The 27,588-nt window shown below is 35.7% G+C and overlaps 1 protein-coding gene across 2 annotated transcripts in view; it reads right to left on the reverse strand.

Moving 5' to 3' along the window:
• LOC150099939 (protein meiotic P26-like) overlaps positions 1-27,588 on the reverse strand; it is a 277,051-nt gene that overhangs the window by 63,056 nt on the left and 186,407 nt on the right. For both annotated transcript variants that reach the window (XM_090402559.1, XM_090402558.1), the window contains one exon: positions 5,338-5,419. In XM_090402559.1, the coding sequence (XP_090258685.1) occupies positions 5,338-5,419 (82 nt within the window). The remainder of the gene's footprint in view (positions 1-5,337; positions 5,420-27,588) is intronic.

Below are 27,588 nucleotides of genomic sequence, written 5' to 3' on the forward strand. Positions count from 1 at the left end.
CATCTGCTCCAGTTTACTGATTAGGGTTCCATGTGGTATCCTATCAAAGGCCTTGGCAAGGTCCAGTAGTATCACTGTAACCCCACTACCCCTATCCAGTTCAGCCGTCACTGTGTTATAAAACGTGAGCAAGTTACTAAGGCATGATCTACCCTTCACAAAACCATGTTATCCCCCATACAATATCCCATTTTCATCTATCCAATCCTGTATTCTTTTCTTGACTAATTTCTCTAAGACCTTGACAATGATTCCTGATATGCTAATTGGTCGGTAATTTACAACAGCAGTCTTGGAACCACCTTTATGCAGTGGAACTATTTTCCCCTCCTACCACCCGCTCGGAACTAACCCAGACCCAAGACTCAAGTTAAACAAAATGGTCAAGGGTACTGACAATTCTTTAGCTGCTTCTCGTATACCATCCAATCCCACAGATGTATTGACATTGAGGTTATGCAATAGACTACTCACCTCCTCTTCATTCACCACAATTCCCGTATAATCTACTGGTTTATTCGTTTCTGCAATGTCACCACCTGGATGATATATTCTTGCAAAGTGCTCACTCAGTAACTCAACTAATTCAGTTACCTCCCTATGATCGGCATTCTTTAAAATCATCTGTCATATACATTTTTCCTTTTACATGCTACATATCTAAAAAACTGTTTAGGATTCTCTTTAGCCTGCATGGCCAATGTTCTTTCATAATCCTTTTTTGCTTTTCTTACCACACTCGTCACCCTTCTGGCATGCGCTTTATACCGTTCATGTGCCTGCCGGTCACCTTTCTCCTTAAATTCCCTCCACAGCTGTTTCTTTTTTTTGCAGCTCAAGCTTAATGGTGTTATTCATCCATTTAAGCCCTACTTGATTTATTATTCGGACTCTAGGTATACAGTCAGCCATTGCTTCATGCAAGCACTTCTTAACTACCTCCCGTGCACTATCAACTTCTAGTCCTTGCAGTTGTACATGCCATGGCACTGAGCCAATCAAACTCCTAAGCTTGTCATACTTTCCAGCCTGATAATTCCACATGTACCCTGTCTTAATTGAAAACTCTACACCTTTAGCCACCTCCCAAGTCAAGACCCTATGATCACTCTCACCGATTGGTGGCAATGTGGTCATATTTGTTACAGCCAAATCCTCAGATGTAATTACTAGGTCAAGCACTCTCTGACCCCTAGTATTTTCCATTACATGCTGTCGCAGATAGTTATCCCTTAATAACCGCATAAAATCCATTTCCTTCCTCCCATGTGTCCTCTCCTCACTCCAATCGATGCGACCATAGTTGAAATCTCCCGTAATAATCACCCTCCTTCCACTCATTTCTTCTATTTGCTTGTGCATACTGTCACCACCATCTTTTCCATCACCTGGTCTACAGCAGCACCCAATTGTATATTTAGTTCTGCTAGCCACAATTTCACACCAAATGGCCTCAAATGTGCTCTTTTCTCTATCCTGCAATTCAACTTCTATTCTCCTTGGCTGTAGCTCATCAGCTATCATCAACAATACTCCTCCCCCCATTTTATTCTCTCTGTCATTCCTGAACACACTATACCCATCACATTCAATCCCACTAGCTATATCATCTACAGTCAGCCATGTTTCACTAATACCAATAACCTGTGGTCTGGAAATGCCAACCATGGCCAAAAACTCTTCCTTCTTGTTCCTAATACTCCTAGTATTAGTGTACATGAATTTAAGAACCCCATTAGCCCCAACCCTACCTTGATGCCTTATATTAACTATCCCACTCTGGTTTGTTGTCCTTATTTGCTCTAGCATATTATATTCATTCTTACATTCAACTGCCTCCCTAAGGACTGTATATCTACTCCCCCCCCCCCTTAACAAATCTAGTTTCCCTGAATTTGCACATCCACTACATTCAGCAACACTTTCTCAAGTCTTCTTACACCGTAACCATTCAAATGCAAGCCATCCATCTTATATAGATCCTTTCGCCCATCAAACTCACTCCACACGTCCACAAATTCCACACCACTCGTCATACATAACCCACGCATAAAGTCATTTGCAATTATGGCCCTCCTTTTAAACATTTCACTGTCATACCGTGGCAAAAGACTAATCATTCTAACTCTCTCACTCTTTTCTTTTGCTACCTCAAACAATTCATTCAGGTCTTCTATCATTTCCATTTTATCTCCTTTCAAATCATTCGTACCTGCCACAACAATCATTTCTTTCACCCTTTCCTTTTGCTCTCTAATAGACTCAGTTACATCCTTTATGGTCGCACCAGGTTGGTACGATTTTGTCAAATCCTCTACTAACACACCTCGTACTAACGAGTCTCCATACAGCACTCTATCCTTCATTTTGTTCATGTTCACATTCATACGTCTATTTTTCCTGTCATACCTTTTATTATTGGTTGGTTCATTCAGTCGACTTTTCTTCATGCATTCTAGCTGCTGTTTTGCCCTTTCTATCGCACCATTCAACAACACAATCTCACTCAATGCATCTATCTCATCTTTTTTATTCTCTGAGAAACCATTAATACTATCATTCACACTTTCTACATTCACACTCTCATAATTCTCATGTACAACCTTGCCGTTTCTTGTCATTTCGCTATTTTCTTCATTCTGAAGTTTGACAAAAATATCACACTCACGATCCGAAATACACTTCAATTCCTCATTCTCCCTACATTTTCTACACACATTCAATCCTTTATTATCATCTATCCACAATCCGACCGCACTCCGCAAAGCGTACATTTCACAGCTAGTACACTGACTCATTTCTTTTATACTACCGTTCTTTGATAAAGATGGCGAACCATCATTACTGGCCGCCATTTTCCTTCGTACAGGTGCCATAATTATTTGCAATGTGTTTTATCAAATAATAAGTTATAACACACCAAAAACACACAAACAGACGCACTAAAATACGCAACGCAAACAAAACTACGCAATATTAAGTAATTTTATCAACGATAACTGAAAATAATACTTATCTTATCAGGATCTTGCACGAACACTACACACTACGATATAACCTCGAACTCAACTATCCTAACTATCCGTTTCTTGTCATTTCGCTATTTTCTTCCATCTGAAGTTTGACAAAAATATCACACTCACGATCCAAAATACACTTCAATTCTTCATTCTCCCTACATTTTCTACACACATTCATGGAAGGGCTTGAGTTTGTTTACTGTTTCTATAGGCCAGGAAGTGACTTTTTTCAGTAATTTACGCACCTTATTCTTTTGCGTGTGTGTTGGTGAGATTGCGATCTATAATTTTGTATGTTGACTGGTCTTGTAACAGTGTGTGTTTTGTTTTCATATTCTGTTGCTTCCATCACCACGGTTGCATTCCCTTTGTCTGCTTTTGTTATGATAAATTGTTTTGTAATTATTATGCAACTCTTTTAGAGCAATGATTTCCTTATGAGTGATATTATTTCTGGAAGGCTTAGACTGGATTAGGATGTTGGGCACATCTAAATGTATGTTATTGGCTATTGCTGGAGGCAGGTATTATATTTCCTGTTCGACAGATGCCATTATTTCGGCTTTTGGAACTTGTCTGGGAGTAACAGCAAAATCGTGCCCCCGACTTAAAGCACTAATGGCTTCTTTGGTTAAGGTGAGCGATGATAAATTCACAACGACGCTATCTTGTTGTAATTGGGGCCGTTGTGTAGCACTACATTTTTGGAGATTTTCAGACTTTTTCTGGTGCCGGTTTTTGACTATGATGAATTCTTTTCTAGCCGTTACGTCGGTGATGTTGTCTAGGATCTCCCATAGTTCTGTGTTTAAAATATTACATAGTAGTTCACGTAGCACATTGATGGTTGAATTTAATTTTGATAACTCAAGGCGAGTGGCGTTAATCTGTTCTTGTAATAGAGCTACACTCGCTCGTTTATAAATACGTTTGGCTTCGGCCGAGTGGAACTTGTTTTTAATTTTCACACAGTTAGGTATTAAATTGGTTTTTAATCTCTCTCTCTCTCTCTCTCTTTTTTTTTTTTTTTTTTTTTTTTTTTTTAGATAGAGGGGGCCTAATTAGGACTTTAGTCATTGTGTTGTTGCTACAATTTTGTTAAACTAGTCCCTTTGTTACACCATGTTGTTGTAGTATCACGTACTGTACTCTGAAGATGCTGGTTATAACACCAGCGAAATATCAGCAATAAGTCAATAAATAATTATGTACTTATAATTCTGTGTTCTGATATATATATATATATATATATATACATACACACACACACTATCAAAATTAAACACTTGTTACAATGCTGCTGAATCATTTGTAATCCTCTGAGAAAAAAAGTCTTTCCCTTGTTGCACAAATTGGTCTATTTTTGTTCTAGATGTCTATCAGAACTTTTCATCCCTCTCCATTTCCAGAGGGCTACACAAACCCATCAAAAATACATGATACTAATATAATGAAGTTGGTACATATTCTTTGCTTAATGGAATACTTTAATACTACAGCTTGAGCAAACCTCCATTAGAAGCATTTCAATCATCTATTTTACAAGCATCACTTCTTGAATGACAAACAAATGTACTCCAGCCCAGTTACAATCTTGGTATTTAAAGAATATCCTACTCAAGCATAGTATAGGTGGCAGGAACCTAGGAAGCCTTTGAACATGCATAGCACATGAACTGCTTGTTTCCATATACTGGAAATGTAATGTGATACAACACAGCACAAAATATAATTCATTAAGATATTAGAAAATAATTTAATTTTGGTTACTGCACATTTTCAAGTGTTCATTAATTCACAATGATCCATTCAAAAGTTTTGTTAAAAACAAGAATAATTATCTTCAATCACTCCTTGGATTCTGAAGCATTAATATGCATAGGGATTTTTAGTTTCTCCAGTAATGGAGATCATAAATAATCTTCAGCCAATGAGTAGCTAGAGATGCAATATTAGATTTCTAATAGAAATTAAACATTATCAACATTTTAAGTGAAGAATGTCTGATAATGATGATGAATTTGCAATATTAAAGAAATCTGATAATTAAAATACACAGTTGACATTATGTAGAGGCAATTATGTGTCATATCCCATATTTACTTGTAAAATTTCATACTGATTAAGTTAATAACTGATAATAACTACTCTCTCAGAGTAATTAGGATGCCTTTCCATCATCAGAATTCAAATATCAATGACAGATCAAATATAACAAAGCAGCAAATGTTTTCATAAAGACTACAAACAAATATATGGATTAGTAGTGCTCATTATATAATAGATAAAGATAATTACACAATATAATTATACCTACCTGATCTGCATTGTGTTCAGCTTCACGGTAGCACTACGAGGTGGAGGATTGTATCCAGGTTGCCCAGGTAAGGGTGGAATTACTAGTTTTAGAAAGTAAACATTTAAAGTTTTAGACTGGCAGAAAATTCAATGTGTTAAGCAAGATTTAAGACTAGATATGTAGCCTCACCCTTCTCCCATCTCCAAATAAAAACTGGGGAGAGAAAGACTACAATTTCCATTCTGACCATAGACAATAGGTGACAGAGATTCGCACTTATCAGTGGGCACTGTTTCAGCCCCCCCCCCCCCCCCATCCACCTCTAACAAGGAAATGTAATGCTGAATTTTTATTTATCCTTCTATATATAAATAATACAGTTTACTCTCAATATAGCAGACACTGTTATAAGAAATTAACTTAGTATAAACTATTGAGACTATCCAGACCAAAGCCCTAAAAACACAATGATCTCATATAGGAAATTCACTATAACTATCTGCTAAACATCCCTGTGGTCTCTACAAGTTTGCTACAGTGAGAATCAACTGCATTATGTTGAATGGGAAGATAATGTCAATCTGTGACCCATCATCGTTATGTTAACATATGATTGCTGCTTCATTGTTGTATATAACTTTACATATCAGTATTAACACAACAAAATAAAACAAAAAAATTTTAATGTCAAACAAAGTTTATTAAGCATTAAAATATTAAACTTAATTCTCTTATCAGTAATGAAACTACGATAGCAGACTTAAAATATTCATTTTTATAAGAAAAACATCTGCATCAAGAGCATGATGCTAAAGCATCTAACTAATAACTATATAATAAGATTTATAATATAAGAGCATCCTTTCGAATATTCTCACATTTAAAAGCTATTCTCGCATTTTAAAAGCTTTCACAATTTAGACAAAATGTAAACAAAATTGAATTAAATGATTATGAGAAAATTCTGCTACATTATGCATTAATATTTTCAAATTTTATAATTCATGGAGATGACTTATAAATCACAATAAATACATTTCATGCTTTGATATTATCACAGACAACTGTTGTGGAACAAGTTTAATACATTTAAGCTATAGTTTACTGTGAAATATGTCCAAAATATTGTAACCAATCACTGCAATAATTATAGATCCACAGCTATGATATATAATTGTGGTAATTATTAAATTCATATGCTTTAAAATAATTTTTATTATTAACACCAGACTTCCATGGAATCAAAAGACTAATCATAGGAGGCACACATTATACATACAAAGCCCATCGAACTGTGTTTTTAATTCATTCAGTATATCTGCATTTGCACAATGTTAGGAAATGCATTCCACTTGCCATGGAAAGAAATTGTTCCTTTACACCCTTGCTTATTAAATTTGCACCCTCCTTATAGTTTCCAGGGATGCTCCCCTTGTTCTATCCCTTCTCCCATTCTATGAAAAAGCCTTTAAATATCTCAATCATCCCCATATACCAAAGACCAGTTACTACTTTAGTCTTCTCTGGATCCCTTCTAATATCACCATGAAAACCAGGAGACCAAAATCTGCACACTAATCCACATTAGTGTGCAGATTTGTGGAACCACAACCTCTTCAATTTCTGCATATTAAGATCCTTCACATCATTGCCATAATCTAATGCAATGACTAAACTTGTGCAATGTGACCAATGAACTTCAGATCCTTGTCCACCATTTCAATGCCTTTTGTCTCCATAACTTCCTCCAACATTTCCCCGTCGTTTGTGCTGGCTATCCAATTTAAATCATAATTAATTTTTCTTTCTTTAAGCAGAATGTGAAAAGACAATCTTGAGAATGAATCAATGCCTCTCTGAATGGCCATGTGGATAATGTCTCTGCTCTCCAATCAACAAACAAGTTCACAAGTTCAAATCTGACTGACATGAATGCGATTCATATGGACTGAGGATTTTAGGTGGTGCATGAATTTTATCAATTGATATGAGAGAATCACCCTGCTTATTAAAGGGCTGAAATGGCTTGAAAAAAATGCAATGTTTGGTCTTGAGAACAGGGTTTCAACATTACTTAATCCTTTGACTCATCAGTATCAAAATATTGTAGGTTTACAACCTTTCAAAGGATGGGATTTAGAAAAATATTTGATAATTATCATCCCTCTTCCAGACTGCAATCTGATATTAAAAGGATCAGCATATCCTACCTTAAAGGAATATCTGAACAAATAGCAAGGATCCTTTGCATACGTAATCTGTATACCACCTTCAAACCAACTCAGAAGTAATCTTTCTTACTACTTATAAAAAAAAAAAATATTATCACCTCTATCCTTGCCTGGTGTTTATCAAATACCCTGTTCTTGTTGTCTTTGCTACTTTGAACAGAGTGGCATTCTGCTACTATTAGAACTGAAGAACATCAAGATTATGTAAAATTTTTTTGATTCTGAAGGTTCAGGGCCTTGCTTCTCCTACCACTGACACTAGGCAAGAATTCACTGGAACTGTACCAAGATCCTACACAGGGTTAAATTTGCATCTATTTTTTGAACCACATGAAACCCCAAGCCACCATCCTAATCTTAATCAGATGGACTGTATGCCAATCTCTAAGTTTTGGAAAGTTACTGGTGTTAATTGTTTATAAACTCTGAACTCTAATAATGTTTCCTCTTACTGTACAGCTGTAACCCAGATTTATGATATTTACAAATGTTGTATAACTTGTTCTTGTATTCAGAATTTAAATATTCTTACCAGTTCTTCTGCCTTCCCTCTGCAAGAAGCTCATGACATACTGAGCAAAATATATATAGGAGTAATAAATTATATTAAGTCTCCTCTGATGTGTGTAAAGCCATTATTTAAAAATTACATTACAGGAAATTCTCAACTCCAAGTACTTTTTATTGGAGGCTTAAAGAGGTCACAAAAAGTAACATTTGGCCTCTGGAGCAGATCTCCCAGATTATTATTATGGGCAGCTCCAAGGAGTCCTTAGATTCATCGAGGGAGGCCCAACATCACGTCAAGAACAACTATTCAACCACACAGTATCTATCATACTTCACCTTGAACTCATTTACAGTCAAGGCACCCACAACAGACTATGGCAACTTATTCCACTCATTTACTACTCTCCAAGTAAAAAACCTATTCTCAAAAATATCTTCTGAATTAATCTTATGAAATCCTTCAGTAATTTCAATCATATCACCCCTTTTCCAACTATCAACCAATTTCTGCAGCCCACAAATCTTCAACCTGTTCTCATAAGGTTCATTCCACAGTCCTGCTTTTATCTTGGTTACTCGTCTCTGGATCCTCTCCACCTCCTCCCCATCAAAAAGAAAGCCTGGCACCTACATCTGGGCACAGGAGTCTAGATGGGGTTTTATCAAGGCTCGATACAGAGGAACAATAACCTGTTTGTCTCTGCTCGTTAGTGTTTTTCAGCAACCAAGTGATTTGATGAGCCGATTTTGCCACTTTTACGATGTGTCTGCTAAACTTCAACTCCCTATCCACCAACACTCCCAAATCCCTGGCCTCCTCGATCTCCTGGAGTACAGTTCCACCAATGTGATATACTGCTGCTAATATTTTCACCCCCCCCAAATGCAAAACCTTACATTTTTCCACATTAAATTGACATCCATTCTCTTTAGCCCACTCCTCCAAACTATCCAAATCATCCTACAAAATTTTGACATCCTGAGCATTCACTATTGCTCTACCCAACTTTGCATCATCCACAAACAGATGTACAATTCCTCTCAGATCCTTTCCTATATCAATAATGAACAAATTAAACAGTAGTGGTCCAAGAACAGAACCCTGCAGCACACCACTAGTCACAAGCCGTCCTTTGGACTCTACTCCTGAATAAACCACTCCCTGATATCTCTCCATTAACCACCGTCCTATCCATCTCACCAATCCTATATCCATTTTCATATGCTGCAGTTTACTGATTAGAATTCCATGTGTTTTGGTCCTATATCAAAGGCTTTAGCAAGGTCCAGTAGAATCACTGTAAATCTGTTACACTTATCCAGTTCAGCAGTCACTGTGTTATAGAACGTGAGCAAGTTACTGAGGCATGATCTACCCTTCACAAAAACCATGCTGTCGCCCATACGGTATCCCATTTTCATCTATCCAATCTTGTATTTTCCTCTCGAATATCTTCTCCAAGACCTTCACAACAATTCCTGATATGCTGATCAGCCGGTAATTTTCAACAGCAGTCTTGGACCCTCCTTTATGCAGTGGAACTATTTTCCCCTCTTTCCACCCCCTTGGGACTAATCCAGACCTGAGACTCAAATTAAACAAAATGGTCAAGGGCACTGACAATTCTTTAGTCACTTCACATACGACACGAGCTGGTATAGCATCCAATCCCACAGATGTATTGACATTCAGGTTTTGTAATAGACTATTCACCTCCACTTCATTAACCCAATTCCCATATAAGTTGTTGGTTCTTTCATTCCTGCAATGTCACCACCTGGATGATATACTCTTGCAAAGTGCTTGCTCAGTAATTCCACTATATCAACTGATTTGGTTACTTCCCTACCATCGGCATTCTTTAAAATTATTCTGCCGTATATACATTTTTCTTTTACTTGCAACATATCGAAAAAACTGTTTGGGATTCTCTTTAGCCTGCATGGCTAATGTTCTTTCTTTATCCACTTTTGCTTTTCTTACCACACTCATTACCCTTCTGGCCTGAGCTTTATACCGTTAATGTGCCTGCCGGTCACCTTTCTCCTTAAATTCCCTCCACAGCTGTTTCTTTTTTTTGCAGCTCAAGCTTAATGGTGTTATTCATCCATTTAACCCCTACTTCATTTATTATTCGGACTCTAGGTATACAGTCAGCCATTGCCTCCTGCAAACACTTTTTTTTAACCACCTCCCATGCACTATCAACATCCAGCCCTTGCAGTTTTACATGCCATGGCACTGAGCCAATCAAACTCCTAAGCTTGTCATACTTACCAGCCCGATCATTCCACATGTACCCTGTCTTAATTGTAAATTCCACACCTTTAGCCACCTCCCAAGTCAAGACCCTATGACCACTCTCACCAATTGGTGAGAATGTGGTCATATTCATTACAGTCATATCCTCAGATGCAATTACTAGGTCAAGCACTCTCTGACTAACTAGTATTTTCCATTACATGCTGTCGCAGATAGTTCCTTAATAGCTGCATAAAATCCAATTCATTCCTCCCATGTGTCCTCCTTCCAATCAATGTTACCATAGTTGAAATCTCCCATAATAATTACCCTCCTTCCACTCATTTCTTCTATTTGCTTATGCATACTATCTCCACCATCTATTCCATCACCTGGTCTATAGCAGCACCCAATTGAATATTTTGTTTGGCTAGTCTCAAATGTGCTCTTTTCTCTATCCTGCAATTCAACTTCTCCTTGGCTGCAGCTCATGAGTATCATCAATAATACTCCCCCCCCCCATTTTATTCTCCCTGTCACTTCTGAACACACTATACCCCTCACATTTAATCCCACTAGCTATATCATCTTCAGTCAGCCATGTTTCACCAATGCCAATAACCTATGGTCTGGAAGTGCCAACCAAGGCCAAAAATTCTTCCTTCTTGTTCCAATACTCCTAGCATTAGTGTATATGAGTTGCAGAAGCCCATTAGTCTCATCCCTACCTTGATGCCTTATACCAATTATCCCATTCTGATTTATTGTCCTTATTCACTCAGGCATATTATACTCATTCGTACAATCAACTGCCTCCCTAAGGTCTGCATATCTACTCCCCCCCCCTTAATAAATCTAGTTTCCCTGATTCTGCACATCCACTTCATTCAACAACACTTTTTCAAGTCTCCTTACACCGAATCCAATCAAATGCAAACCATCCATCTTATATAGATCCTTTCGCCCATCAAACTCACTCCACACGTCCACAAAATCCACACCACTTATCATGCATAACCCACGCATAAAGTCATTTGCAATTATGGCATTCACAATCATATTCTTATTTTTCATATCATACTTTTTTTTATTGGCTGGTACACTCAGTAGACACATGTACATACGCTCCAGCTGCTGCTTTGCCTTAAGTATCGCTCCGCTCAACCGTGCAATCTCCCTCATTGCATCTATCTCATCTTTTTTATTATTTGTTAAACCATTCATTTGCTCTGTATTACCACCTTCATTCTCACTTTCAACACCGCCCTCACAACTCTGGTACAACCTTGCAATTTCTTATCATATCGCTATTTTCTACATTCCGACATTCAACAAAAATATCACACTCGCGACCTGAAACACACTTTTAATTCCTTATTTTCCTTACATTTTCTGCACACATTCACTTCAATCGCTCTCCACAAAGCATACATCTCGCAGATGGTACATTGAATAATCTCCTTTATGTTACATTTTTTGAACAAAAATGGCAAGCCATTATTACTGGCCGCCATTATTTTCCTTCTTACCAGAGCCATGTGCATGCTTCTATCATATCTTATCAAATTAATAATTGAAATAACACCAAAAACACACAAACAGACACACTAAGATACGAAAAGCAAAGAAAACTATGTAATATTCAAGCAAAATTGTCAATGATAACTTAAAATAACACATTTCTTATCAGGAGCTCTCAACAAACACTACACACCATGAGTCCCTCTAGCGGCCAATTCAGAACTGGATATCAATTTTTCATGGGAAGAAAGTCAATATTTCTGATACCACTACACATTAAACTCTGACTAATAAAAAACTTTGTTTAAAGCACCAAACAAAAATGGGCTAATAAAAATTCTAATACCTAATGAAGATATCCAAAAATTTCAAACGTACTTGAGTGTACACCTGTTGAATCTCAAATTTAGAGAAGTTTTAAAAGATGAATTTGAAAACAGCATCAATAAAGGACTACCTCTGAACTTATTCAAAAATAGTGGAGCAAAAAAAAATCTGAAAATTGTATAAAGTAACTAGTTGATCAATTTATAACATAAGCACCTGGATATCAATGTGAACAATGCATCATTCTCACTTCGATTAAATTCTCTGGTTTCTTCAGAGAGAGACAAGTAAAGAATTTTTAATAGGGAGGTGCTGAAGCATGATTTGGACAAATAAATGGATAGCAAATATTCAGTTTCCAATTTGGCAAAGTGCCAAATATTTAGCCAAAGCATACTGAATTTAATTTTAGAAACAAATGTTTTGAACAAGAAATACACTAATTAAAATGATTTTGTAAAGAGATTGAAGAAAGACTGAAAAATGTGTGCAATAATACTTCACCTAACAATGCAACTACACATGAACATACAAAAGTACAATTTTACTTCTAAAATTAATTTTTTTTTAAATTTAAAAAAGCATAAATAAGAGGGGGGAACATTGCTCTCCCCCCCATAACTATTTCTGTAAAGAACAACAACAAAAAAAAAAAATTAATAGAACCTTGATTTTTCCATTGTTACATACAAAGAATAATCAAATGAAGTTGCGATAAATTGTGATATAAGAAAAAGCAATTTTTTGCAAGTGTTGTCTTTATGCTGGAAGATACAGCTGAATGCTGAAAGAAGTTTTCTTGCTATTTCACTAAAAATTGCAATGAGATTTTCCATTCTTGCCACCACACTAATGGATTATAAGGGGGTTGTTTTTTTAAATTGTAGATTATTAGAATATGTAATCTTTAATGTTTTTCTGCAGATGATACCATTTGTAAATAAAGTGTTATCTACTCCAAAAAGTTATCTTACCTTTAGATAAAGACATTTTTAGTCTTAATAGTTTGGAGCACTTCCAAAATTAAAGCAATATTGTAACTCATATTTTTAGTAATTTACTCAAAACGCTTCAATAAATTTAGCAATGTTTCCATTACAGACCACTGATTTCAGGTTCAAAAATCAGCTAATACATTTTATTCCCATATATGGAGTAGGCGAGGCCATTTTAGCCCTATCTAACTTTTGGAGACTGAGTGGGCAGTTCAATCTCCACTGGTAGATTGAAATGCCCACAATCAGAGATAGCTGGCCCAAGGCTATCACTAATTAAGTGGCATGCAGTGAAGAGAAATTGCTCAACAAGTGCCGTCATCTCATGGTCCCTAACACATTAAATGTTTGAAGTAACGTGGGTTCTACGGTTGATTTTCTTGAGTTTACGGGACGAAAAACACCCGCTTGACATGCCAGAGGGTTTTTTCTCCAAGAAACTCTGGTTTTTCTTCCCGTAAATTCAAGAAAACAGACACCGTAGAACCCACATTTCAGGCTAATGTGTTTAAAATGTTGTTTGAATGCAGGGATATTTATTGCTCCTTTGGTTCTTGTATTTATTGTAGCATATAAAAAAAAATAAGAGATCGACCTAATTGGGTACATCATATGGTTGACATTTAATTCAATTTGAATATCTTAATTTCAAGCATGCAGAAAACAGTGTTCGTTACAACCTCCCAAAGTGAGTTTCCTGCCTCCATGGAAGTCTGTTGATAACAATAAATTTCCCTTCAAATTATTTCCTATATCATTTACGTACAAATTAAACAGCAGTGGTCCAAGCACAGAGCTTTGTGTCACACCATTAGTCACATACTTTCTCCTGGATTCTGATCCTTCCTATACTACCTTTCTGGCATCAGTCCATCACCCACCTTCATATTGACATCACCAGTTTCATATCCATCTGTTTGTTCTACATAGTTCCATATGGTATTCCATCAAATTTATCCAATGATTCAGATGTCTTATGGTTACTGCTCCTCAGTGATGTGCCACACCAGTCTTCAGCTGGTGTTATCTTTTTCTGGAAGGTCAACTCTCTGAAGACTAGTCATTCCAGACACATGATTCATCTCATTGAGGGTTTACCACTTCTTTTTACAAAAACTTTACTTACTATTAGTCCTCTCAATATGTTCAAAGTATTTTAGCTTTCCTAATATCCTGAAAGTTCTATCGATCCTTTCAAACATCCATTCATTTGTCTGCCTTTCAGTATATTCAAAAATGGCTATCTTTTCCTATCAGACTTCTTTAGCTCTGTTTCACATCCAAAAGTTGCTATTGAAAAAACAGCTGCATCCAGAATCCTCAGTTGTGTTCCTATGGAGATAGATCTATGCATCCAGAATTTAGAAGACAAGTCCCTGACTGTTGTTATAGCCATTCCTAATCTTATGTCCGCTGAACATCAATTCTTTATATTAATGATGGATTGTACAGGTGCTCATATTTGCTGGCTTCAATTCTTTCTGTTAAGGTATGCTGGTTCCTGTATTTCCTTTAAGAAACAATCTTTGTATTGCCAGGAATAAGTTGAAACCCTCTGTCCTTAGTGATCACATTAACTTTGTCAAGGATTCATCCTAGTTCTTCCTTGTCATTACAAAGGAGTACTGTACCTCAGATTACTGATCCATTTGTCACTATTATAATTCCTGTCTTAAGCTTATTCAATTCTACATGCATGATGTTTTCAGCATAGATACTAAATAGGTGAGAAAGTAGGCATCTTTGCTTAACTTCCTTAACTTCTGTCAAATATCTATGCAAAATCCAGCAGTATCATCGCATAACCATTCCTTTTATTCAACTCAGATAACACTATGATAAGAAGTTAGTAAATTACTAAGATATGACCAATCCTTCACAAAGCCATGCTGCTCCTCAGAGTATTATATTATTCTTCACCCATTCGTGAATTCACTCTTTGACCAACTTTTCCAGTACCTGAGATACTGATTAGTCTATAATTGATTAGTCAAAATTTACCCTCTTTTCACTACCTTGGGACTTGGTCAGAACTCTGACTTAAACAGCTTAGAAGCATTGCCAGTTCTCTTTCTCATAAAATGCGAACTGATATTCCATCTTCTCTCTCAATATAATAAATATCTCCAATTCAACAACCTGTTTTCTCACATCAGTAACCTCACTTGATGTTGTCACTCAGTAACTCAACTATTTTGTCTGCTTCTGTCAACATCACTACCTTCAGCACTCAATGTTATTCTTCCATAGTCAATTCTTTCTCTTACTTGCCACTTAACAAAAACCATACATATTTAGTTTAATCCTTTATCCAAGTGTATGCAAACAAAGTTTGCAACTTAAGTATCTTCAGGATTGGGGCAACTCGTGGCAAAGGTGGACAAACTTCACATCACTTGCCTTATTAAAACACTTAAGGAATTGAACAACGTAGTTAAGGATATAAATTAAATTAAACTTTAATAAATATTTTCCGATATTTCGGCAATGTCACGCTGCCATCTTCTACAGGAACTTACAAAAAAACAGGAACTACAGGAACTTACTTTTCACAAATACAGTCATTCTGGGCTTACGGACCATGCTCTGGATACACGCCACAGAATACGGTGGAAGAAAGCTACAGTGATACACCATAGCAAATACAAATTTGAAAGACTATTTATGGAATCAGCCTCAGCCCTAAGAAATTCTCCAAACCTCAACAAATTTGGTTGTATGCGACTGCCCCAAATTTGGGAGGCCTACATCAGCAGACCTTCAGCCCAACGGCCAAGAACATCTACTTAGCCTGCTAGAGGGCACACCATCAGGACTGTTAGGAGAACAATAACTTCATCTCTTCATTCCCAGTTTCTGTGATGTAGTGCCTACGTGCACGTAACTTTTTTTGTAAGTTCCTGTAGAAGATGGCAATGTGACGTTGCCGAAATATCGGAAAATATTTATTAAAGTTTAATATAATTTATATCCTTAACTACGTTGTTCAATTCCTTAAGTGTTTTAATAATGCATAACCAACGTATAAGCCTGTCTACGAGAATCAACATCATCCATGGAGATACAATCGCACGGAAGGCCCGCCAACACGGTAAATTGAAATTGAAGTTGTCTAGACAATTAAATCGTCTAGCGTTCCTGAAACGCTGCCGGGATAATAAAGTAATCCCGAACTGTGTAAAATTCAAGCACCGGTTTGTGTCACAAAAAGCTCTCCGAATATATAACCGCGCTAGTTAACTCAATATTCAATATTCTATAATATTGAATATTGAGTTAGCAAGAATATTGAATAATGTGCTGACATTCTGCGAAAAAGAATTGCCTCCTTGTTCCCCTTTCTCAAGTCATAAAACGTGCAAGTGCAATTGAGGGCATATTGGGGTCGACTGTTAAAAGAATTCGTAGGGAATCAAAAGGTGAAGGTAAGCCAAAATGTAAATCTCCTAAAAAAAGCACCAGAGTAAAGAAAACCCATCGAAACCGTAGCTTTGAATGATTTTGATGTAGACGTTATAAGAAGAACTATTCACGAATTTTACATGGTCGAGAAAAGAGTGCCAACTGTTCCAAAATTGATTCCTGTGCTTAAAGAAAAAATTAATTTTCCTTGGAAAAGAGAAACTTTAAGGAAAATACATTTCATGAAATCGGATTTTGTTTTAAAAAGTCCCAGAATAAAAGGAAACTTATCATGGAGCGAAGTGACATTGTTTTATCTAGAACGCATTATTTGAGAGCAATATGACGTTTCAGGGAGGAGAAAAAACTGATTGTGTATCTAGATGAAACTTGGATTGTTAGTAATTTAACTTATGGAAAATGTTGGCAGTCTAAAGAAGAATGTGGAGTGCTACAAATGCAATGCATAATAATTTTGTATGCAGGTGGAGAAATGGGTTTTTTTATTCAAACTCAAACCAAATTCAAACTTACTATACAAAGCCAATTACCATAGGCAATGAATTCTACAATCTTGGAAAAGTGGAAAGAAGAAAAATTGATTCCAAACCTTCCTAAAAATGCTGTTGTTATAATTGATAACGCTTCATATCACTCTATTCGATCAAACAAAATTCCAAATTGGTCTAATAAGAAGAAAGTTCTTATGGATTGGCTCTCTGCAATTAACATTTTGCATTCCCCAGATATGCGAAAAATTGAGTTGCTTCAATTGGTCAAAAGAAACTCGCCAACAACGAAACTATTTAAATTCGACATGATGCTCAAAGAGCATGGATTTCTAGCTTTGAGGCTGCCACCATATCATTGTGATATTAATACTATTGAGTATGTTTGGGCAGAAGTGAAAAGTTTCATTCGCCATCGCAACGTAACTGGAGATATTGACATGTCGAAACTTTTTAAGCTTTCAGAACAGGCGATTGAAAGTATTACAGTTCAAAACTGGGGAAAATATTGCATTCATGTCACCTCGTTGGAAAATATGTATTGGGACATAGACAGAATTATCGAAAAATTATGCGAACCTTTGGTGATCAGTTTAAGTGAAAGTGATGGCAATTCGGACACCGATTCAGATGACTATGAAGATTAAAAGGATTTGATAATGGTATTTTTTTCCAACCTTTTTTTGCATGGGTTTGTTAAAAGAGTCGCAACAAGTCATAAATAATTAATCGGTTTAGGACATTAAAGTGTCTTAGTTCTCTCAACTGTAAGTTTAGAACATCTAAGTTCATTTGAAAAAAAAATCCTGTTTTTCTGTATAATTATTTTTATTTTATAGAAAACTTTCTTAAAAATAAACTTAGTTAAATTTTTGTTTTATGCTATACCTTTTTTAATTTTGTTGATACTCTACGTACATTTTTCCAACTGTTATACAAGAAAAATAGTTGCACTTTAAAACCTACAATGTTCGTAAAAGAAAAGCTAAATTTTCCGACCTGTAATAATAAACAAACACATCCCAGAAGACAGATTGATTACCCTATTGTCGGAATGGATTCTCCTTTTTCTGACATACACAGAAGTGTCTAGGGACCTCGAATTGGTGGGCGAACTATAGCACAACATGAAAAATTTACATCATTACTAACTTCCTATCTACAATTTTCCTCCAAATCAGTCTGTTATTTGTCAAGACTCCAACATTATCAGATCTTATATTTCTAAGGCATTTTGTACTGTATCAATCCACCTATATTTTGGTCTTCCTCTGGGTCGTTTTACTACCAACCTGGCAGACAACACTTGTTTTGCTAATCTTTCCTCTTCCATTCTGTTTAAGTGACCATACCACCTGGGATTAGCTCTGCTAACGCATTCCTGGATACTGGACAATGTCAAGTTCTTTCCTAATATCCTTGTTTTTCATTTGATATTACCATTGATGCCATCTGTTCACACCTCAAACTTTCTCAGGACTCTCATATTTGCGGTCTCTAGTCTTTGGTCAAGTGTTTTACTTCTGACCTAGCTATCACATCCATAAGTTAAAACTGATTTGAACACTGTCTTGTATACAGCTAATTTAGTTTTCTGACTAATTTCTTTCTTATTCCATATGAATTTATTCAATTGACTTCCTATCATACCAGTTTTACTAATTCTGTTGTCTATATCAATATTTAATTTACCATCTTCGCTAAAAATCGTGCCTAAGTAGCTGAAATGTTTTACTTTTTCCACAGGTTCTCCATTCACAAAGCAGTTGATATTTTTAACGATTCTGCCTATTTTCATTGCCTTTGTCTTGTTATTCCTGACCTTCATACAATATCTATTACAACAGTTATTCAATTTAGTCAGGGAATCTTGCAGACTGGTAGCGGATTTATTTAGAAGTATAACATTATCCGCATAAAGCAAAGAGCTAAGATTAACACCTCCAATTTTGATAATGTTTAATACCACTGTCCTTCATAATGTGATCCATATAGATAATGAATAACAGAGGGGGATAATGTACATCCTTGTCTCACACCAGATTTAACATTAAACCATCTTCCTGTACTTCCTTCAAATCTAACTGCTGACTTACAACTCAAATAAAGACTAAGTATTGCTTGACATAATGCTCCATTAACACCATATAACTGTAGCGTATTGAATAGCTTCTCTCTTGGCACCTTGTCATATGCCTTTTCCAGATCGAAAAAACTTAAATACAGATCTTTGTTATATTCCCATGATTTCTCAACTATTCATCGTAAAGTGAATATCTGATCCTGACAGCATCTATTTGGTCTGAATCCAGCTTCATCTTCCAGAATTCTTCAACCATTTCTCAAGTATACTTACTTAAATCTTACTAGGGACACTCAGTTGGGAAATACCTCTGTAATTCTCACATTCAGTTTTATTTCCCTTTTTATATATGGGTACTAAGAGAGCTCTACTCCAATCATCGGGTATTCGTCCCTCTGTCCAGGTATAAAACTTTTATACCACCATACTTCAGCATTTTTGGTCTAATATCATTACTCCTGCTGACTTTCCACATTTCAAGCCTTTGATGGCTTTTTCTGCTTCAAGTATGAATATGTATTGCTGACTATGCCTGTTGAGCGTTTGTTGTTTTAGCACTGTGCTATCACTGCTTGTTTCATTTAGCAATTTTTCTAAGTAATTACTCCATACTTCGAGGATACATGTTTCTTCCGTTTTCATGTCTCCTTTATCATCTCTAATTCCTTTTACAGCACTCTTTCCTCTATTTCTAAGCTTCTTCAACAATCTCTAAAATATTTTGCCACCTTCTTGATATTTATTTTCAATGTTCTTGCCAAAGTCCTCCCACGACTTTTGTTTAGCTTTCTTAGATTTGTCTCTGTATTCTCTAAGAGCACAATCTGACTTATTTGACAGGAACTTTTGCTATGCTTTCTTCTTTTCCTTCACTGCCTCTTTAACTTCCTGTGTCCACCATGGAGTTCTGATTTTTCTATCCTTGCAGACAACCTTACCACATGCCACTCTCTGGCTGAATCAATCAGTTTTCTTCAAGATTTGCCACTGAATCTTCAAGGTTTGGTTCCTGTTCTCAAACTCTTTCATTTTTTCTTCAATAATCTTTCTGTATTTTAGTCTACAGTTCACATCTGAGAGCTTCTCAACTTTTATTCGCTTAAAACTTTCTTACGTGTTATTCTTTTCAATATGAAATTCAATTTTATCCTGCTCATGACTAAATAGTGATCACTTCCAATTTCAAATCCTCTGTACACCCTGGTGTACTACACCAGTTTCACTATCACTATCAACAATATCATAGTCAATGAGACTTATTCCTTGCCTCTTCTCTCCATGTGAATTTGTGCATATTTTTATGTTGAAAAATGATGCTAGTAATAACTAGTCCATGTCCTGAGCAGAAATCCAACAGATATTTGCCATTATTATTAGCTTTGCTCTTTTTTCCAAATTTTCCTAAAATATTTTTGTATGTCTGATAATCATTTCCTACTCTGCTTATTTAGATCCCCAACAAGGACCAACTTTTCCTTTTTCATTGTGTCAGTTACTTTCTCTAAAGCATTAAAAAATTTCCTCCACTTCTACCTTAGTAGAACCTTCTGTGCGACCATAGGCACAAATAAGTCTCATTGTTCAGTTCTCCATTCTGATATTTGCCCAGATCACTCTACTTGAGACTGTCTAATTAAAAAAATACACGTATTAACCACAGTGAAAATAATTTAATTGTAAATATTTCATCCTAAGTATCTTAGCACATCATCAGTACAGTAGTTTAAAACAATAATAGGAATAACATACAGTTAGGGCGCTTGATTACAATAGAATCTCATTAAACGTGCGTAACGTGTTACAGAAAAAAAAAAAAAAATTATTTAACACAATTTTGTATGACAATTTCCCATACTTTAGGAATAGTAAGGACGTTGTTGCGATTTAAGTTTGGTCTGTCTAGTAGGGCTTCAGAACTTTCTTTGTATAAACTTTCATGTTTATATAAAGATCTATGTAAAAGTTTAGACTTTTCCCAATAGATCCTATGGTTTGGATTTTCAATTCCGGGTTGACAGAGGCCAGATTTCTGCGGTTTAAAAAGACTAATGTAGTCTTGATGTTCCGAGATGCGTTTCTGAAAAAACCTACATGTCTGTCCAAAGTAAGACAATTTGCATGAGCATGGAATTTCATAAATGCCAGGCAACATCAAAGGTGAGAGTTTGTCCTTAGGAGAAGGTAACAAGTTGTAAATTTGGTTGATAGGTTTGTAAGTAGTGGCAAAATTGTATTTCTTCATAATTTTAGAAAGACGTTCGGAGATGCCTTTGAAGTAAGGTATGGGAATCCTATGGACTTCTTCCTGTCTGGTTTGATGTGTGGAGAAGTGACTGATGCTTTTTTTTTTTTTTTTTTTTTTTTTTTTTTTGAGTTGTTTTCAGATTATATCCATTTAGGATGGCTGTATTTTTGATTACTTCTAATTCCTGGTTTAAAGATTCTTCAGAGGAGCAGAATTTGTGTGTTCTGGAAACTAGTGATTTAATAATGCCAGATTTCTGAGATGGATGATGAGCGGAAGAATTGTGAATGTAGCGACCTAAGAATGTAAGCTTGCGAAAGACAGACGTGCCGATAGAACCGTCTTCTTTTCTTTGGATGTGTAAATCCAAAAAGGAGATACCCTGTGGAGATTCTTTTTCTAACGTAAAGTTGATGCGATGATGAAGATTAATTTTATCCAGAAACAGTTGTAATTCATGTTCGGGATGATCCCAGACTGCAAATACGTTCGTCGACATATCTTAACCAAATTTTTGGTTTGGCCATAAATTTGCGATCTCACAAAATGTTTCCCATATTTAGATTTCATACATAATATAGAAAGAAACGTCAACCATCTCTCCAGTATTGAAGCCAGCAGACTTCGATTTGAAGTAGCTAAAGTGATCTACAATGCCAAACGTTCAGAATTAAATATCCCACCATCAGAATTGAAAGCTATTATTTCCTTAAAATGTAATAAAAACATAATCATTACCAGAGCTGATAAAAGGAAATACCACTGTGGTTCTCGATACAAAACTCATATGACCGAATACTTACGCCATATTGGATTATAATAAATTTAGTTTAATCCTTTATCCAAGTGTGAGCAAGCAAAGTTTGCGCCTGAAAGTATCTTCAGGACTGGGGTAAGGTGGTACACCAGGGCACTCCTTGCAAAGGTGGAGCAAGCTACACTCCTATCTCATTTTATTATACTCTAACCAAGTGAAAAATAAACTTTCAACATCTCTCTCTAAATCCAGAGTAATTTATTAAAAAAGGTTGGCACACCATTTGGCAACTCCTATAGGTAGAGATGACCTGCTAATGCTTCTGCCTGGTATCTCCACTTGGGCCTGGCTCCCACTGAAGAGACCTCAATAAAGGTCGAAACTAGTCTGGGTTGTGGCCCTTCCCTTAATGCATAACATTAGACATATCCGCAAGGATATGTGTTTTGCATTATGGGAGATATTGAGATAGGAGTGTTGGTAGCTTGCTCCACCTTTGCAAGGAGTGTCCTGGTGTTGTACCACCTTACCCCAGTCCTGAAGACATTTTCAGGTGCAAACTTTGTTTGCTCACACTTGGATAAAGGATTAAACTAAATTTATTATACTCTAACCAAGTGAAAAATAAACATTAAACGCATGTTTAATGAGATTCTATTGTAATCAAGCGCCCTAACTGTATGTTATTCCTATTATTGTTTTAAACTACTGTACTGATAATGTCCTAATATACTTAGGATGAAATATTTACAATTAAATAATTTTCACTGTGGTTAATACGTGTTTTTTAATTATGATCGCACCACAGGTTTCGTTATTTAAAAAAAAAAATTGAGACTGTATGTCATTCAAGAAGATTAGCCTCGTATATAACATTTTGTATTTATTGTTCAGCAAGATCTCACCAGTTTTTGTCTTTTTTTGTTTCCGTTACCCCTATTATGTTGATCTGGTACTTATCTAATTCCTCAGCTAGCTCCATTTCTTTGATTTATGATCGTACAACATGACAAAATTTCATGCCAGCTGGGGAGTCGCCCGGTTAAACAAGGCCCCCGTTGTTTTTGCCAGGGTTCCAGTAGCTGACTTTTCGCTGTTCACCCTGGTTCCCTGGCAAAAACAACGGGGGCCTTGTTTAACCAGATGACGCCCCAGCCGACATGAAATTTTTTTCATGTTGTACCATCATTTTGTATTTTGGTTTAAGCCAATAAAAGAATACAATTTGGTCAGCTAAATCTCAAATTGCCAGCCCATTCCACTTTTGTTCGGTATCCAGGTAGATACCCAACAGGGAGTACCACGAGAAGGTGAGGATTGGACATTAGGTCAGAAGCCCTGGTCAGTTCTCCACATTCCTTTAAAGGATATGTGGAGGTCTCCTCTCTGTTATACAACTATAATCCTTAAGCTCCCCCTGACGAATAATAATAATATAATTATTACAAAAACTTACAAAGGGAAGGCTGCAGTTATTCAAGATAGAGAATGTGAGAGAAAAATGTCTCTATTGCTCTGTGACTATTCAACTTGCAGGTCCCTCACATTGGATCCTACCAGTAGTCAATTAAAAAGACTTAATTCCCTTATAGATAATGTATCTATATCGGATGAAGATCAAAAGAAAAAACTTAAAACCTCCTTCGGTCGTCCACCTAGATTGTATGGTCTTCAAAAAGTTCATAACCCAAGCATTCCATTAAGACCAGTTGTAGACTGTATAGGTTGTCCCACTTATAAAATTTCAAAATTTTTATCAAATTTACTCACTTCTTCGACTAGAAGAACTGCTACTTATATAAAAAATTCTTTGGATTTCAAAAATAAAATTTCAGATCATCATTTGGACGCTTCGGATATTATGATTAGTCTAGATGTTGTTTCATTATTTCATAATATTCCTTTATCTGACACCACTGAATTACTGGAACAAGAATTTCCTTCAGACATTGTAAAAATATTTGATTTTGTAATACATTCTGGTTAGTTTTCCTTTAAAAACAAGTTATATCAACAAATTGAAGGAACAGCAATGGGCAATCCTATTTCTCCTGCTATTGCCAACTTCTTTATGGAGCACTTTGAACAATTTATTTTTGCCAACATTTCTCCTAGACCTACTCATTGGTTCAGATATGTAGATGACATTTTTGCTATCAGGAATGCTCTTCTGATGAATATTACCACAGTTTCTCTCTAAATTAAATGCACTTCATCCAAGAATCCAGTTCACCCTAGAAATAGAAGTAAATAAGCAGTTAGTCTTTTTAGATTCCAGATAGTAACCTGCAAGAAGGAGACTCATACAGGCCATTATATCCATGCCGAATCTCATCACCATCCTAGTCAAAAGGCAAGAACTATTAAAACACTGGTTCATCAGGCCCACTCCTTTTCTTTTGTTCTTCAGAGGAACTATTACAGAAAGAATTGCAATATATTATTTCCTCCTTTTTATCTAATGGATGTAAGAATTCTTTCATCAAAAGAGCTTTGAGTAGTGCTGGTATATCTTCCTCTTGAAATACAGAAGAAATAACATGTATTTCTACCCCTTATGTACAAGGCATTAGTGAACGCATAGCAAAAATATTAAAACCACTAAATATTTTTGTTGCCTTTTGATCAATCAGAAAAAATCTCCATCTTTCTCACTTCACCAAAGGACCAGCTTCAACATCTCAGTTATCCAGGTGTCTACCAGATTCCGTGTTCTTGTGGGTTATCTTATTTTGGACAAACAGAAAGATCTGCTTTTATTCAGCTAGAAGAACACAAGTCATATATTCAATACCTTGAACCTGAACAGTCTGGACTTGCAGAGCATGCCATCAATACTAGACAGAGTTCATTGGAACAAGACAAGTCCTTCACAAAAGTTGGTTCCTCGTGGAACGGCTTTATAAAGAAACGTGAAACTTTACTTCATTCTCCTAACTTAAATAGATCCGATGGTCTACGTCTATCCCCTTTGTAGATAGGAAAGATTGGCTGAGCTAAAAAGTACTGAACTTTTTTAAATTGTGTATATATATATTTTTTTATCTTTTTTTAATGACCTTTATTAGTTATCTTACATTAGCTACTTAAGTGTGACTTTTGGAATTGTCAGTTATTGTTTAATTAGCTTTTTACATGTACTGAAGACACCTGTAATACTCAGGCAAAAATTCTACTAATAAATAATATTTTACGTGAGTTAATTCCATTATTATAATTTTAAGTAAGGTTGGAAAATGTTCTGAAGGCTATTGAAAAAGTTTAGAAATGGAGGAAAGTACTGTAGAAGGAAAAGATGATAAAGGTTATATAAAAACTGAAGATAATTATTCTGGAGTAATTACTTTGAAAGACTACTAAATAAAAAATGATAGAATGGTGGCAAAAAAACATTCAAGAAGAATACAGTAAGGAGAAGATATCAATACATGAGGTAGAAAAAGCCAGCAAAAAAACTCTAAATGTGAAATCACAGCTGGAGTAGATGGTATATGAAAAGAAATATGAAAGAATAAGTTTCATGTGGCTACACTGCATAATTCAGACTCATAATTGCACAAAAGAACACAACAAAGTGTGAGACCTGCAGAGTAATTTCTTTACTAAGTGTCCCAGGTAAGATTTATGCAAGTACATATAAGAAAAGGTTCAGAAAAACTGTAGAGGAAGCTCAGAGAAGAAGAAATGTTCAGATGAAATAGAAGTTATCAGGTCAGATTTTCACTTTAAGACAAACAATTGATAAGTCATGAGAATAGAACAGATCTGAAAAAGGAATATGACAGCCAAGACAAAAGCTGTTCAAAATGCTAAATTACTTTCTGTTATGGATACTTAGATGATCACCATTATAATTTTAAGTAAGGTTGGAAAATGTTCTGAAGGCTATTGAAAAAGTTTAGAAATGGAGGAAAGTACTGTAGAAGGAAAAGATGATAAAGGTTATATAAAAACTGAAGATAATTATTCTTTAATGGAGATTTCTTTAATGGAGAAAAAACTGTCTAAAGGTAATTTTACTACCTAAATTTATTTAGCTAATAAATTACTGTGCCAACATTTCGTCTTGGTCACCTTCATGGAGTCTTCACAGGCACAAAAAATACAACTGAGAATATGCATACAAGGGAGGCAAACACAGAGTATGAAAGTACTAAGGCAAGTCATGTGAAGTCATTAGCTTCTATATATGAGTTGCCCAGTCCTGAAAATACTTCAGGTGCAAACTTTGTATGCTTATACTTGGATAAAGGATTAAACTAAGAATATAATTTTATGGCATCTTTAATTTACGGAGTATGAAAATGATGAAAATCTATTCCATGGTGCAAAATTCCTTGCTGCAAAGCCATGCCAGAACCAGAATACCCTCACCACAAAAGCAGATAAAGATAACACTATGATATCACCAAATGTCTCTTCTTACTCAGAATCCTTTCTTTAATAGTACACGGTGATCAACATTCATTTTAATAAATTATGGAGACAACTAATGATCTCAGAGATCAGTTTACTTGCTGTTTAATTGATGCCAGCTCTACTAAAACAAAAAAAAAAGCACAAAATTATTAGACATAGTTACATCCTAGCTTCCTGAAAAACTAACCTTTTAATCCCAGGTCTCCCTGGATTTATGGCCCATCAAAAATATATAAATAGAACATATCCATTTGACTCATTGTGAACTGTATTGGTTTCACCTATGTATGAAATGACTGAACACAGTCATTTCATAATGAGCAAGTCCAAAAGCTTGCTCATTACAGGCCACACTTCCTCTAATGTTAAAAACTTTGTGCACTTTAAAATCTTGCTTTTCAGACTTGATCCTTAAAGACAGTGACATTGTTACACCTGATATCTTAGGAATATAGTATTCTCAGCTATCATGGTGTAACATGAAGAATAAATATCATAAATTAAAACCACTTCATGAAATAATGAATTATTTAATAAAAAAATTCTTGCATCCAGTAAAATGTAAAAAACGTAAGGGTTGTTGTTAAAGAAGCTGATAAAGGAAGGAATTATTAATATTGTAATATGACTTAAAATAAGGAATTCTAACTAAATAAGTAGCTAACAAAGGAAAGTATAGATTAATATTGTAATACGATTAAAAATGAGAGAGTTAAGTAAATAAGTAGAAATGGGTGAGTCATAAAATACGTTATGTGAGAGATTAAGTTATTAAGTAGAATTCATAGAAAAAGTTTGAAAGGGGATTAGATCAGGCTAGCACAAGAAAAGCAAAGCTATCGCTTAGGGCCGATCCCCGAATTGAAACATTGAGAACAGGCTTGCCGATCAAATGACGTTTGGCGGGAAAACGCCACCCTAATTGGTCGATGATTAAAAAACAAGTAGAAGGAGGAGAAAGGAAGTAAGAAAAGGTGCTGTTAGGGGAGCAGCTATAAAAGGGTTGGTAACCCCCATGGGGGGAATCT

The sequence above is a fragment of the Typopeltis vanoorti genome, chromosome 13 (assembly GCF_054136105.1).
Source record: "Typopeltis vanoorti isolate ZY-2024b chromosome 13, IOZ_Tvanoo_1.0, whole genome shotgun sequence".
Taxonomy (NCBI): domain Eukaryota; kingdom Metazoa; phylum Arthropoda; class Arachnida; order Uropygi; family Thelyphonidae; genus Typopeltis; species Typopeltis vanoorti.